Source organism: Triturus cristatus, chromosome 8 (genome assembly GCF_964204655.1).
Source record: "Triturus cristatus chromosome 8, aTriCri1.1, whole genome shotgun sequence".
NCBI classification, from domain to species: Eukaryota; Metazoa; Chordata; class Amphibia; order Caudata; family Salamandridae; genus Triturus; species Triturus cristatus.
The window spans coordinates 29,976,936-29,993,275 of NC_140591.1; the positions used below are offsets into that span (position 1 = coordinate 29,976,936).

Here is a 16,340-nt window from a genome sequence, read left to right on the forward strand (position 1 = left end):
CCAAAGGGGGAAAACCTGTTGCACAACGGATTTTCCAGGAGGAGTGGCTCATTATGCTGGGTACACACCAGGGGTGTGACTAGGGCTCCTCACAGGGGAAGAAGCCTTGGGCCATCTTAGAGTCCTGTAAAGAGGGGTATCCTGGGATTGTTTGGCGGCCAAACCCTCAGTAAGCGATGTAAAGTGTGAAAGGTTTTCTCGTGGAAACTATTGACCCATTTGCTGGTGAGTCCTCCCCTCCCAAAAATGAGAAGATGGCACCCAACACCTATAGTCCTCAGATCACTAATGGCCTGGAAAGAAGACAGATGGACTGCCCTGCTTCTCCCTTGACCCAGCAAAGAGAGGCTGAACTGCAGACTGGACTGCACCCGAGGGACCAGCAAAAAGGACTGTGGCTGCTGTGCCCTCTCATCAAAAGCTCCAGTTGTGCCAGCTCGGAAAAGTGACTTGCAGGGGTTAGTTGGCTAGTCTCTTGTTAAGCTTCAGAACCAGCTCGAGAGCCCAGAATTGCACGGCCTCCGCTGAACGCCGAAGTACCTGTTAGGTGACTGAGTCCTACCTTCCCAAGGGGTTCCCAAGTCCATGGGATCCAAAGACTCAGTCAAAGTAGACTCTGGTCCCCCAAAGAAAAAGATTTACTAACCAGCAAGGAACTGCTGAGGACACTGCCACCTGTAGACCAGTTGACCAGTGGAGACTGTACCTGCACTTGCTTCCCCTGCTGCAGTGTGTGAGCATGAGTCCGAAGGCCAGTAACGACCCCTGATGCTTATGGGTACCAGGGTTGCCCCAGGTGGGTCCAGGGTGGCCCCAGAAATACTCACTGCATCTCTTCAGCATCCTCCATCTCCACATCAGAAGCACTTCTTGGCTGGACTGAGGTACAGAATAAAAATTCAGAAAACAGTCTCTCTGGACCCCGGTGGTCCCTGTGACTGGCCCCCAACCCGTTGTGGCCTGTCCAAGTGAAGAGAGGTAGCTGTACTAGCCATTTGGCTACAAACTGCTGAACTAAACTGTAGGAAAATGGGTTTCTGTTGCAGTAACCCCCCCACACACACATTTTTTACCAGACTACTGATGCACTTTGACTTGATATGCCCTGGGTCCATGCCAATAATGTTCCCAGGGTCTGTGTTCTTTTCCCCAAACTGACCCAATTGGCATCTGTAGCCCCAGGTCAGTCCCGTGTAAATGGTACCACAGGTACCCAGGGCACTGTGTCCAGGGAGGACCTCTAAGGGCTGCAGTACTTATTGTGCCGCCCTTAGAGGCCCTGTATCTTTACACACACACACACTGCCTTTTGCAGGCTGCGTGTTTTAGTGCAGAACAAAGTGGTGTCGGCATGGCACACATCCCTGTGTGTCATGCCTACAACCCACTGCCCTGGCATAGATTAGTCACCCCTCTCGCTGGGTGCCCTATGCCAGTGGTGAGGGTACAGATGAATGAGCCCTTTACCCCTACAGTGTCTGTTCATTTTAAGACATTGTAAGTGTAGTGCTGCCATTAAGAGTATATGGTGCTGGGAGCTTGTCATTTCGATCTCCACAGCACCATAATGGCTACACGAAAAAATGAGAAGTCAGCACGTTAAACTCGCACTGATGCCAGTGTGAGATTTAATGAAATTTGCACTCAGAGTACATCTTAGAGATGCCCCCTGAGAGACGACCAGTCGCTGGTGGGTTCCCTGACTGGTACACACCAGCTTGTCACCACAATACATGTTTCTGGACCCTAGGGTGGGAGCCTTCGCTCCCTCAGCCCAGAAACAAAGCCTTTCCTGGGCGGAGGGGTTCACACCTCCACCAGGCCAGTAAAAGCCATCTGTGGCAGGGGAGCGTCAAAAGCCTGGCAGCCTTTGTAATGCGGCCCCCAGCCTCGCCTGCTATCAGGAGCAGACCCCCTTTCTGTTTCCCCTCCTTTTCAGCGGGAAGACAGGCGGGAAAAACTAGCCAGCCCAGAAGGTGTGCCCACCTCTGCCAACTTCACCCCTCAGGTGGGGGAGGCGAGGTGAAGCCCACTCTTCAGTGCCCACCATTTTACAGATGGCGGGCACTCTCCAATCAGGATTAGGGATTGTGCTCACTCCCCCACGTGGGGTAAGCACACCAAGGGTGTAGCAACCCTAAGGTCAGTAGCCCATTAGCTACTGACCTAGAGCCCCCTAAAACACTCCCTAAATAGAGTATTTAGGGGGCAGCCCTGAACCTAGAAAGCAGACAAGAACCCGCGACAAGAGATGAAGGACCCGTGCAGAAGCTAACAAGAATAAAGACCGGCCTGTGTCCACCTCGAACCTGCAAAATCCCGGTGTGTCCTGCAGCCAGCAACCTCGAAAACCCTGGAGGACCTGCCTGCCTTCAACCTCAAAGACTGTGTCTCCGGTGAACACTGGATTTGTTCATCTTCAACCTCTGGTTCCGGCCGGACACCGCGGATCCGCCCCAACCTGTAAGCCTCCATCCACGGCCTGAGCTCGATCCTAACCCGTGATCCGGCGGCCCCTGACCTACCTCAAGCCTCCAGCTGACGCCTTCAGCCTAAATCCAGAAAGTCCCCCCAATCGCGACCAGGAGCTGGTAAGAAGATCCGACCCCAAAAGGCACCCCTGCACCCAATGCCCCCGGGCCTTTGGTGGCCAATCCGACGGTGCCTAGCCAATCCCAACTTCCCTCTCGAAGTGGTGGTCGCACCCAGAAGACCTTCGTCCCCACGCCTGCAGTGCCTTTGCAAACCGGAGGTTCCCCATTGCAAACAACAGGGCGCCCGACGCCAAAACGTCACCCTGCACCCGGCCGCCCTAGTGCCGCTGAAGATGCACGTTTGTTGCTACTTTGTTTCCCCATTTGCCCTGAGCTAAAGTCCAGGAGCTTTGCTCAGAAAACCAAATGGCCTGCTCGTCAGCAGCCACCAACCGGAGGCCCCCTATCCCCCATTGGATAACATTGGGCCTCAGCACCCGGCCGCCCTAGTGCCGCTGAGGGTGTAACTAGAGTGCATCCCTGACCTTGGGGAACCCCTCAATGCTTTACACATGTTCCTTTGATTAAGCCAGCTGCTCCGTGCCACAGTTACCAAGGACTGAGCTAAGGGTTTATCTGACTGTACTCTATACAAATTGCACTATTATTACGTGGTGAAGTCTCCCAAACACACCACATAAAAATCCCCTTTCCTATAAATTTCACAACCGCTTTTTGATGTATTGTATTAGAGTTTTAGGCAAAAAGCATCTCCTTGGAGCTCTTTTTCAATGTTTTCAAAGTTTCCTTATAAACTAAGCTTGGGTGGGATAAATACCTTCTGGGACAGCTCAACCTTTAATGCCCAAAGTAGATAGAAGTTCTGTTGCATAAAATGCAAAGATATCTATACATTTCTGTCTTAGCAGTGAGAGTGGCTTATTGCTCCAAATCTTCCCCCATGGACGGCCAAAGAGATGGCTGTGTCTCTGTAAACCTCAGTTGCCTGAGCTGCTCTAGTCCAAATGTGAGCGTGTCCGTGAAGTGCCACTTGCTCTGTAGTGGGCCTATAAACATTTCCAACAACTTAGAAAATTTTCAAGGATTCTTACTGTCATCTTCACAGTGTTGGTGATTTATTATAAAGTACCATTTTGTAACCTGCTAATGGGCACTAGGCTGCCAATTTATTTGAGGCAAAATCTGAAGAGCACTCCTACCCCTCCCCTGTCCACCAAGCGTTGTCCTTCTACTATCTGAAAGAAGCACATTAGTGATAGATTCCTTACCTTAGAAAAGCCCCAGCCGTCCGACTGGATCCGGAAAGTTTTTTGCCAGCAGTACCCCTGCGTGTCGGTAGGCGTCGTCGCACGGCTCCGCGTACGTCGCTGGTGTCATAGCCGCTGAGATGACGTCGTCAGAGCTACTTAGACGAGCCCACGCGTGCTGACGTTAGTTCTTTCTTTTTCTGTGCAGCAGCGCAGATTCGAGAGAGAGCGGTACCCCTAGTTAAAAGTTTTAACTTGGTTTCTGACAACTTGTTTTGTCGTGTACTTGACGCCTAGTGCAATAGTAATGCCCGGGTTTAAGTCCTGTAGTGCCTGCCGTCGAAACATGTCAGTATCGGACCCTCACGACGTGTGTCTCTTCGGCTTGGGGCACGCCCATGACCCCGAGGCGTGCCCTGATTATTGGGCCATGGCGCTGACAGCATTGCGGGAGCGTTGCCGAAAGTTGTTGGAGGCGGCAGTTGGTTCCGTGCAGATTGAGGTCCTGCGCCGAATGAGGTCCTGCGCCGAATGAGGTCCCGATCCTGTGGGAGGTCAAGGGACCGGTCGCGGAGCCATCAGCATCGCTCGTCAGAATCGGGGACAGGTAAGTCTAGGTGCCATAAAAAGTCAAAGAAGTGACGTCGCTCTTCCTCTACCCCTCACCTGTCACGGGACGTGGTGGAGGGGGCAGGCGGTAATCCCCCATGGCTCCGTTGGAGCCTCCGTCGTTGCCTGCGGTCTACCCACCATTTCCAGGCCCGCACGCGACTTTGGATGAGGTGCAGGCCTTTATGTTGGCCTTGCGCCATTTGTTTGCCTCGCCGGGTCCCCGCGGATCCGTCGGAAGGGTTTGGCTCCGTGCCGCCGCCACTGGCCTCTACTACGCCGGCTCTGGCCTCGGCTCCGGCCTCGGCGCCGGCCCTGGATCCCGCTTCGGCATCGGGAGCGGCACCGCCACTGACGCCGGACGGCGCCGAACCGGGACTGGTATCTTACCCTCCCATTCCATTTCTTGGAGGGGAGTTTATCCCGTTTTCCAGGGCACCTCGTCCTTACCGGCCTCTTCAGCAACCGGTGGACGAAGGGGGAATACTGGGAGGGGTCTGAGGACCCTCTTGCAGCTCAATGCGAGGATGAGCCTGCGTGGGAAGGCAATGTGGAGGGTGCAGTGTATCTAGATTTCTCTCCAGTCCGTGGTACTCTGTCCCCTTCTTCCGTGGCCACGGAGGAGGTTGGGACTTTTTCGGTGGTTTTGCGTAGGGCAACTGAGGCTCTTAACCTCAAGCCCCCTTCTGTACCTATCAGGACCAATCTCCTAACTCAGGTCCTGCAGCCGCAGTCCTCCTCTGCGAAACCGTTACTGCCCCTCAATCAAGCGCTTACTGATATACTGTTGGGCACCTGGATTAAACCTAACACAGGAGTCCCTGTAGACAAGGGTGTGGTGCGCCACCATCGCCCGGCGCCGGGCGATCCCAGCTTTCTCACACAACACCCGACGCCTGAGAGTTTGGTTGTCCAGGCTGCTGCCTCGCTGAGTGCGTTCATCTCCTCCGGACAAGGAATCTAGGAAACTGGCGCAATTTGGGAAAAAGATTTTCACATCTGCCAGCTCTGGGTTGCGGGCGGTGAATACTGTGTGCCTGCTAGGCAGCTATAACCATTCTGTGTGGGACACTGTGGCACAGGTGCTGCCTCAGTGCCCTGTGGAAGCACGGGCAGTTCTCTCCCAAGCCATTACCGAAGGGAGAGATGCTGCAAAATGTACTACTCGTTGTGGGCTTGACATTGCCGATTCTCTCAGTAGGGAAATTTCCACAACTGTGGCGCTCCATCGTTATGCTTGGCTCCTAACTACTGGCTTCTCCGGGGATGTCCAGAACATTCTGTTGGACATGCCCTTTGATGGTACACGCCTCTTTGGTGATAAGGCGGATAGCACCCTGGAACGCTTTAAGGACTCTCTGGCTACGGCCCAGTCCTTGGGTCTCGCCACCATGCGTACTCCCTCTGTGCCTGCTTTTCAGTACTTTCGAGGTCAAAGTCGGGGCACCCAGGTGCGTTCTTTTCAGACCCGCAAGGCTGCGCAGCCATAGTCTCAGCGCAGCCGTGGCCTTAGGACCTGCCGTGGTGGGTCCCGAGGACAGCGGACGGGTCAGTCCACCACCTCCCCTGCCGCCGCCGCCGCCACTAAACCTTCCTAGTCCGGTGTTTGAGGCCCACCTGACGCCAGTGGGTGGCAGGATTCGCCATCACCTTCCCCACTGGCGCTCCATAACCTCGGACAGGTGGGTTCTGCAAATGGTCTGAAGGGGCTAATCCCTCCCCTCGAATCTACCCCTCCAGCCATGCCACCTCAGTACCACCGCATGTCGGGGGAACACTTGGCACTTCTCCAGCAGGAAGTTACGTCCCTCTTGGCCAAGGGGGCCATCGAGCACGTTCTGACTCCAGAAGTAGTTTTGGGCATGTTTTGTTCAGCCAGCAAAAGGAATTTTACAAGTCTGCAGTTTAGTTTTGTATTTTCTGGGTTTAAACAGGCTAGCACCGCTTGCCTCCTAGTGCGGATGCCTTTCTGATTGAATGGTTCTTTAAAAAACTGTTGCCGTGCTTGGTGCAGTTCCTTGCATAAGCAGATTAGATGATCTATGTCGCCTTGTTTAGTTTTGCACAACCTGCACTGCTCTTGTGCTTGTGTCCTTAGCCATGGTGGAAAATGTTGAGCGCACGGAAAGATTCCCATCCTGTGCCTCAAAAAGTTCATTTTTATGGACTTCGGGTAACCCTGGTTGAAAAATGGTTGTGGAGCCACAAGTTTATAGGAGTCATCCAGGCATGCGATCTATTTGAGAAGCTTGCTTTGTCCTCCATCAAAGGAATTTGTTTTTAGGGATTTCCAGACCTGTTTTTTGAAGTTGGGGTAGCCAATTTGTGCATCCCAGAGTTCTGTGAGATTGGTAGATTCTAAGGCTAGCTGAAGGTAGCTTCTGGCTTGGGAGTGCTCCCTATGCTGTATATCCTGCCACACCTGTTGTTTTAACGTGTTTGTGGTGGCACTTCTGATCCTGTACAAGCAGATCATATAAGTGCCATACCTAGCTAGATCTTGTCATAGGAGTTCAAACTCCAGCCTTATTTGAGCGGGTGATGTATAGGACGGAAGGCTGAACATAATTCTATAGGCTTTGACCTGCGTGTTGTCCAGTTCCTTTGCATCTCTTCCCCGCATTGCCTCGCTGCCATAAGCAATTGAGGGAAGTAGTTTAGCCTGAACTACCTTCAAAAGCGGAATCGGGGTATGTCCCATCACGTTCCGACGCCAGAAGTAGGTCGTGGTTGTTACTCCCACTAATTCTTGGTTCCAAAGAAGGACAAAGGTCTGCGCCCTATCTTAGACCTCCGGAACGGCAATCGCTTCCTCCGGAAGGAGAAGTTAAAGATGCTCACGCTTGCTCAGGTCTTGTCTGCCCTAGACCCGCAAGACTGGCTGGTAGCGTTGGACTTGCAGGATGCTTATTTTCATATCCCCATCCTGCTAGCCCACCGGCGTTACCTACGGTTCACGGTGGGCCACGAGCACTTTCAGTTCACCGTGCTCCCTTTCGGCCTTACCAGCGCCCCTCGGGTGTTCACGAAAGTGATGGCGATGATCGCAGCTGATCTGCGCAGATCAGGGGTTTCAGTCTTCCCTATCTCGACGACTGGCTGTTGAAGGCGGGCTCGCCCCAGGCAGGTGTCTCCCACCTTCAGACTACGGCCGACCTCCTGCATTTGCTGGGGTTTTCCATCAACGTGGCGAAGTCGCACCGGATTCCCTCTCAGAATCTCCTCTTCATCGGAGCAGTTCTGGATACGGCGCAGTTTTAGGTTTATCTTCCCAAACAGCGAGTCCAGGACATTTGGGATATGATTCCGATCTTTCGGCCCTGGTCCTGGGTTTCGGTCAGGAAGGCACTGAGGCTGCTGGGCCTCATTGTGAGAAGTTGGCCTTATGTATGATGTCACTAGTTCTAGTGTACACCTTATATCAGTCCAAACAACCCTTATGGTGATTGGTTGTAAAGTCAACCTTATAGACCAGCTATCCTAGTGGTAGCATGGACAAGAGCAGTCTTAGGCTAAACTCTGAATGGCATGTGAAGCCAGCTGTTATACCATATATAATCCCTTGAATACCAAATGAAAGGACACCACAACAGATATATATATAAAATAAAGTGTATTTATTCTAGTCAAACCCTCAGCACTCTTTATGAGATTCGAGGTAAGTACAACACAGTCTTATTTAAGCATACATTAAGTCACACAGGTAAGTAATACAGTTAGGCCCTAGGGGCCATGCAAACCATATACTAGAGAAGTGGTATAAGGACCACTGTCACGGAAATAGAATAGGCCTAGGCCTAGGGAATCGCTGGGGCCACACTACACTACCAACAGTTAGGAAGTGGGAGGCCCACGGGATTTAGGTGCAGAGTGGAAACACTCACGCGTAATGCGTAAAAGTCGATAGAATCACTAGCAGTTCAGAAATAAGCAGTTTTAGGACACTTCTAGTATAGCTAGAAAGTCGAGACTCGGAAACTAGACCCTAGGACAGTCAATGCCCTTGTGAGCACCGGAGTACCCAAGTTACCTAGCCCATGGGCTGCGGGTGCATAGGTGTGAACTTGCGTCGGGTTTCGTCGTGGACTTCTATGGATGCCTGAAGGAAAGTTGCTGACAGGCAGTCAGTGAAGAGTGTCCGGTGGATCCCAAGGCCGGGATCAAGAAGAGAGGATACCTGCAAGCAGAGGGGACAGAGTCTGGGTCACTAGCCAGTGACCACGTGGAACCAGGAAGGAACCAGGCGATGTCGTGAAGATGCAGGTGAAGAGGTGAAGCTTGTCGCAGCAGCCATGGGTACCAGGAGATGTCGAGGACGACCAGGACCAGGAGGCGAGCTGTCCCACGAAGGTTCTTGCTGTCGGCGGCGTCGAAGTCGAACTAGGACTCACCAAGCCTTGGCAAGCGGTACCCACGAAGAATAGAGGACTTGCTTCTGGTGCAGACCAGGAAGGTCCGGGTTGCTTCTCTTTTGCAGAGGAGCAGGAGCCAGTCTGGAGGAGCCAAACCAGCAGTGGAAATTCAAAGGTGTGTCGTCGCAAAGGCCGCTAGCCAACGGGCAAGCAACCGGGCAGACGCGGCAAGCAGGAAAATGCAGAAGGGCCCCACGCAGGACTCGTGGAGTGTGGGGGGGCTGATCTTCGGTGCAGATGGTGCTGGGGGTTGGGGTTTCTCAATCCCCGGTGCACAACTTCGAGGGTACCTCAGAAGCGGCGCTGGAAGATACTCGCCACTTTTCCCAGGTAGCTGGTCCCACGTCTCTCGTCTCCTCCACGGATCTCAGCTCGGCTGTGGATGTGGATCAGGGTCGGAGAAGTCTGGAAGTCCAGGCTCTGGTCAGGCTCTGCGGTCGGTCCCTCGTAGAACTTCAGCAAAGCAAAGGGTAAGTCTCTTGATGCTGCCTGTTTGCACAGGGTAGCCACTCCTTGGCCACAAGGGAGATTCTTCAGTCTTCTTCTTTCGTCGAATGTCGAAGGTCCAGAGTTTCTGTTCAAGTTGCAGGTTCAGGATAATCTAATCTCCTGGGGCCCAGCTACCACACTTATACTAATCTGGGGGGCTGGGTTGCCTGCTAGGTCACGCCTTATGGGTGGGACCTGGGAGGGGGATGGTTACACCCCCTTCCCTTTGTCCAGTTTCGCGCCAGGACTGGGGATGGAGTGCCCCAGCACCGGTTTGAACTGGACTATGCATGGGACACCTTGTGTGCCCCAGGCATGTCTCATTCCTTTCAGCCCTCCCTGCCCCAATACACTAAAGTCTGTCTGGGGAGGTGCTAGCACGTCCCCAAGCAGGAAACCTATTATCCAAGCCTCCCTTGCCGGGATCACTCCCAGCAGCAGGAGGTCAGACTCGTGTCTGTGGCAGCAGCATCCATTTTGTGATGCTGAGGCTTTGGTTAGAGTTAAACAGCAAAGTAGGATTTTAACATGTCTCTCCCTCTAGAAGGGAGGAATAATATCCTCATCACCAGAAATGGTATGGGGGTATTATTCCAAAGTGTTAGACACCTTACACGACATGTTTTGATAAAGCCAAACCATAGTTACCATAACCGTTTAAGATTATAAGGCACTTTAAGAGTATATGGTAGGCTATATCATAGAACAGCTATAAAGACATGGTTCCGAAAGCTGCAGACAGGCTCAGCTCATGCTAGAGCACCATCTCACATGTTACCAAGCACTCTGCCTCCAGGATTGTTAAGGCCTGCCATAGGAGTGGCTGATAGGTACACATGTGTCTATTTTAAGGGTAGATATAGGTATACTATATCTAAGCAAGGGGTGATTACACAACCTTGCCCCAGCTGAGTGATCAGCCAGTTGTGTCTGATTGGAAGGCCAGGCCAGGGGTGGCATAATACGTGCTGCAGCCCCTGGGAGGCCTAGGGTACACCTATGCCCTGGGTACCTAGGGTACACTATACAGGGTCCAATAAGGTGATCCTTACCAATTGTGTATGTACCTAGGGTACATGGAGTCCATTTTAAAGAGAGAGCAGACAGCCTGAGACCCTGAATGGCAGGATCTCAGGCCAAGTCGAAAAACCAGCTAGACACTAGGCAAAAAGTTGGGGGTAACCATAGTCAGATATCCACCTTCCTACACTCATGGCCACCTGCATCCTGCTGATCGATCATGCCAGATGGCATATGTGGACTCTGCAGTGGGACCTGAAGTTCCAGTGGACGCAGCATCGGGGGAACCTGTCTGACTACGTCCAGATCTCGGAGGGCACTGCACAGGACTTGCTGTGGTGGCTCATGAACCAGCGTTGGGTCAGCGGCAGATCCCTCTTGAATTGAATGATACTATTCCTATATCTCATCTTAATCCCATTGTGGCTAATAAAAATTTTAATAAGTGGATCGAGCGCGCACTTAATTCTGTCCTTCCTAAAGTCAAAATATCAGAAAACGTGGGAACAAAACAAAACTCATAGTATTCCCACAATCTTCTTCAGCTTAAACAAATCTGTAAAAAACATGAGAGACTTTGGAGGAACGATTTTTCAGTAATGAGTAAACTTAAATATCGCGAAGCTATTAAAATATATAAAAAGGAAATTAAAACTGCCGAAGCTCATTATTATCAGGGAAAGATTCTCTCTGCAAATACCCCGCGGGAGGTATTTAAAATTGCAAACAACCTTCTCACCCCACCTACTGTTGTTACCAATAGGGAGAATGCGCAACTGCGGTGTGACCAAATCGCAGACTTTTTTGCAGGAAAAGTTCGGATTATCTATAATTCTTTTCCACTGCCTTTTAGCCCACAAATAGAGGGATCAAGTGGTGGAGTTAATCTATTGCCCCCCACTCCACTACTGGAGAAATTTCCCCCCCCCCACTGGACCTCCAAACCTTGCAAAGATTACTGAAAGAACTTAAATCAGGCTCTCCTCTGGATGTTGCCCCCCCAGTGTCCTTCAAAAAAACTGCTGAAGTAGTGTCACCTGTTATATTGGATTGTATAAATTTGTTGCTCGTAACTGGGATTGTGCCTGATCAATGGAAACATGCAAGAGTTAAGGCCCTTTTTTTTTTTTTTATTGTTTTTGTTAGGAACAAAACAAGACACTTGAGTAGACATTTTGATCGTATCTTTTGACAATACAACATCCCAATTTACACCACGGACAGAAACAGCATCTCGGTAATGTAGTCCATGGCCGGCATCAACCGTTCCCATTGCCGCCCCAACATCTACTGCATCAATCTGAATCAGAGGTGTCATCATGTGGCGTCGGCGGTGGGTCACATATGCCGCCCCTGAATTTGTTCCATGCCTCCATACCTTGTCCCACTTGAGGGGGCAACCCTGCTTAATAAACGCTGAGCGCTCAGCAAACATGGCCACGTCCATATCTCTCCCCCATGCAGTCAGTGAAGGCACCTCCCCCACCTCCCACTTTTGGGCTATGTTCCTCTTCGCCGTCATTATCCCCAGCGTGGCCCAGCTCTGGGCCTCGTGACTGTGGTCGTTGGGCTCCCACACATTCAGCAAGCAGCGCCGGGGCTCCGGCACCAACGAGATGCCGCACGCCTGCGACATTGTCCGCATCCAGAACTCCTGGATTACAGGACAGTCCTAAAGAGTTAAGGCCCTTTTAAAAAAAAAACTAATCTTGACCCAGGGAACTGGGGAAACTATCGCCCTATTTCCCTGTTGCCAGGGGTCAGTAAATTAGCAGAGAAATATATTAACAGGATTTTATCTGCTTTTTTGGAAAATAATAATCGTCTTCATGTTATCCAGACTGGTTTTAGACCGCAACAGGTAACAGAAACGGCTATACTGGCGGCTAAAGAAGACATTAGGAAAACTCTTGCCAGTGGAGGCTGCGCTGCGCTTATCCTTCTGGATCTCAGCACAGCCTTCGATACTGTCAACCATTACCTCATGCTTCAGAGACTGAGGGCTGCTGGAGTGACCGGGCTGGCTCTTAGGTGGCTCCAATCATTTCTTCAAAATAGGGTTTTTTCGGTGTTTGAAGGAGACTGTTCGTCTAAGCCTATCTTGTTGACCTGTGGGGTTCCTCAGGGATCTTCCCTGAGCCCAACGATGTTTAATGTTTGTATGAGTTCGCCGGCAGAAACAATCCTCCCATTTGGGATACAGGTGGTTTCTTATACCGACGATACTCAATTGATTGTCTCCTTGAAACAACCAAATCATTTAGACCCTGATCTGGCAACTTGCCTTCAGAAGGTCTTTGACTGGATGAGCAGCTCCTTCTTGAAGCTCAATGGATCCAAAACTGAGCTTATGCTCTTTGGGTAATCCGCTCCCTCTGATATTCACCATCTGTGGCCCACTTGTTTGGGTGCCCCCCCCCGTGTCCCAAAGAGTTGTGTCAAGAGTCTAGGAGTTTGGATGGATCGTAACTTAGATTTTAAAGAACAATTGCGTAAAGTAGCAGCGAACTGTTACGGATTGCTCAGAAGATTTAGAAAGGTACTGCCAATGTTGCCATTTCTAGCAAGACGTCTACTTGTACAAGCTATTGTACTGTCGCGGCTGGATTACGCCAATGCGATCTACCTTGAAGCCCCTTTGGCCACAATTAAGACTTTAGATTGTACAGAATTGTGCAGCTCGTATGCTGATGAATATTCCTAAACGGTCCTAAGCCGGCCTTTGATATTCTTCACTGGCTTCCTGTCCAGCAAAGAGTACAATTTAAAGCACTCTGCATTATCCACAAATCCTTGGCAGGAAGGGGCACGCCACTGATACGCTCTTGGAATCAACGATGTCCCCAATCGTAATCTCAGGTCAGGGAGAAAAGGTTTAATTGGTGTGCCTAAGATCAAACGTGCTCGCAGTGGAGGTCGAATGTTTTCATACAATGGGGCCAAACTGTGGAACAGTATTCCACTACACTTACATTCTGAACCAGATCATCTCGCGTTCAGAAAATTGGTGAAAACCTTTCTCTTCCAGCAATTCTTTTGTTCCATACTGAGTGCCTGCCAGCGCTGGGATGCCTCCGGGTACCCACGCGCTCTATAAATATTCTTTCATTCATTCATTCTCCCTTCCCCAACCGGAGCATACAGTAGTGACAGACGCGTCCCTCCTGGGATGGGGCGGCCACATGGGAGAGGCGGAGATCAGAGGCCTCTGGTCTCCGGGGGAGTCCAAGCTCCATATCAACCTTTTGGAGCTCAGGGCGATCCTACTTGCACTCAAAGCATTCTTTCCATCTGTCAAGGGGAGAGTAGCGCAGGTGTTAACAGACAACACCACTGCCATGTGGTACTGCAACAAACAGGGCGGGGTGGGGTCGTGGACCCTATGTCAGGAGGCTCGTAAGTCTTTGGACGTGGCTGGAACGTCAAGGCATTTCCTTGGTGGTTCAACACCTAGCAGGTACCCTGAACCCCAGGGCGGACGAACTCAGCCGAAGGTGCATGTTGGATCACGAATGGCGTCTTCACTCTGAGGTTGTGCAAGGTCTCTTTCAGCAGTGGGGAGAACCTTGGTTAGATCTATTCGCCACCGAAGAAAACGCGCACTGTCAGCAGTTCTGCGCATTGGAGTCTCCAAGGCGGCAGTCGCTAGGCAACGTTTTTCGTCGCAAGTGGAGTTGCGGTCTGTTGTACGCCTTTCCGCCCATACCACTTCTGCCCAGAGTGCTGAAGAAGATCAGGCGCGACCGGGCTCAAGTCATTCTTGTGGCACCGGACTGGGCTCGAAGAGTTTGTTATCCCGAGCTACTCAGTATGAGCGTGGATCCCCCGATACGACTGCCTCTTTGGGAGGATCTCCAGTCGCAGCAGCAGGGGACGGTCCTCCACCCGAACCTGTCCAGCCTCCACCTCCTTGCATGGAGATTGAGCAGCGACAGCTGACTCCGTTTGACTTGCCTCCCGAAGTCTGTAATGTGATTCTGACAGCCAGGTGTCCCTCCACTAAAACGGTACACGACTGTCGGTGGAAAAAATATGTGGCATGGTGCACAGCAAAGGCTGTTGATCCTCTTGCTGCTCCTCTTTCTGAGGTCCTATTGTTCCTCCTTTCTTTGGCCCAGCAGGGCCCTGCTTTGGGTACTATTAAGGGCTACCTTTCTGCTCTTTCAGCCTTTCTTAGGTTGCCTGATCTGCCCTCTCTTTTTAAGTCCCCGGTTGTCAATAGATTTCACAAAGGCATTACTCACCTTTTCCCTCCTATTCCTTTTGTGATGCCTTAATGGGACTTGAATCTGGTTCTCACATATCTGATGTGCGCTCCATTTGAGCCTCTTCATAACTGTCCTTTGTGGTTATTGATTTTGAAAACTGTCTTCTTGGTGGCCATCACCTCCGCTCGGCGAGTGAGTGAGCTCCAGGCTCTTTCCTGCAAACCTCCTTTCCTGGCGATTCCTCCGGACTGCTTGTGCTTCGACCACGTCCCTCCTTTCTACCTGAAGTAGTCTCTGCCTTTCATCTCGGGCAAACTGTAACTCTGCCCACTTTCTTTCCACCTCCGCACCCTTCAAGAGGAGAGGAGAGGCTCCACTGTCTGGACCCAAAACGTGCGCTCTCGTTCTATCTCAACCGCACACAACAGTTCCGGGTGGATGACCAGCTCTTTGTTGGCTATGTGGGCGTCAAGAAAGGCCAGGCTGTGCACAAGCAAATTATCTCCCGATGGGTTGTCTTGTGCATTAAAGCCTGTTACTCTCTAGCTAAAAAGGAACCTCCGGTTGGGCTGTGTGCCCATTCTACCAGGGTGACGGCAGCTACCACAGCATTGGGGCGCGGTGTCCCCCTGCAAGACTTCTGTCAGGCGGCCACTTGGGCCTTGCTGCATACTTTCACTTAGTACTATTGCCTTGACAGTCGGGTCCGGAGAGACGGTTTCTTTGGCAGTTCAGTTCTCCATGACATTCTGGTGTAATCTCACTTCACAGACCCACCACCGGGGTTGGTATTGCTTGGGTATGTATTCTAAGGTAAGGAATCTATCACTAACGTGTCTCTTTCAGATGCACAAGTTACTTACTTGTGTAACGATATATCTGTAAGAGACATTAGTTAGTGGTAGATTCCTTACCGCCCGCCCATCCTCCCCGTTCTGCGAACTGTTCTCTAGGGTTCAGGTCATCCCTTTCAGGCCGCTAGTTCTTTTGCACCAGTAGTCGATCTCTGGCATGGCTCTGCGCTTCTGGCGCGGGAAAGTTGTGTACAGAACTGACGTTAGTGCGCGTAGCGCGTCTAGCTCTGACAACGTCATCTCAACAGCTACGACGCCAGCGACGTACGCGGAGCCGTACGACAACGCCTACTGACGCGCAGGGTTACTGCTGACGAAAAACTTTCCTGATCCAGTCTGATGCCTGGGGATATTCTAAGGTAAGGAATCTATCACTAACTAATGTCTCTTACAGATATATCGTTACACAAGTAAGTAACTTGTGCATTAAGTTTACTTTCTCCCGTATATTCTGCCTTTCTTTTAGCTGATCCATTTGCTAAATCTGGGATTTCACCGTGCCTCCCTGTTTCCAAGAAGCCACTGCTCCAGAAGGAGATGAATAATGAACAAGAAAAGACAGGCAAGTCATGTACATATTTTGTTTGCTTAACAGTGGTGTGTGAGCAACATTTGCCGGTATATTGGAGATAGTGTTCTCGTTGTTGAAGCCACACAAAGTGAACTTAATAGTACTGTGAAAAAAGGGCAGAATTAAGATAACTGCCATCTTTGTCAATAAATGCAAATATCAGTGCAAGGCTGTGAGCTATGCTTTGGAGTTCCTATTCAAGAACCAGTGTGTGGCTTTGTGAAAGTCAAAGACAAATATATGTTGATAAGAAAATGGTAAATACAATCATTACGCTTCCAAGCTGAAAAAAATCTCCTTGTACGTGGACGACTGTTGAATGTGCTTACAAAGCACATTCCACAGATGCTTACTGGGTAAGTAACATTATCCTTCTAGATCTCACTCTTGGCGGATTCTCAGTGTGTTCATCAACTGTGTGTTACTGTTGACACA

At 51.0% G+C, this 16,340-nt stretch overlaps 1 protein-coding gene across 9 annotated transcripts in view; it reads left to right on the forward strand.

The window, feature by feature from the left end:
- The window catches only part of LOC146799881 (uncharacterized), a 638,539-nt gene that overhangs the window by 472,681 nt on the left and 149,518 nt on the right, over positions 1–16,340 (forward strand). For 8 of the 9 annotated variants that reach the window (XM_085620807.1, XM_085620809.1, XM_085620804.1 and 5 more), the window contains one exon: positions 15,801–15,896. The exons of the other annotated variant lie outside the window; for it this stretch is intronic. In XM_085620807.1, coding sequence (XP_085476933.1) covers positions 15,801–15,896 — 96 coding nt within the window. The remainder of the gene's footprint in view (positions 1–15,800; positions 15,897–16,340) is intronic. 9 annotated transcript variants of the gene reach the window in all.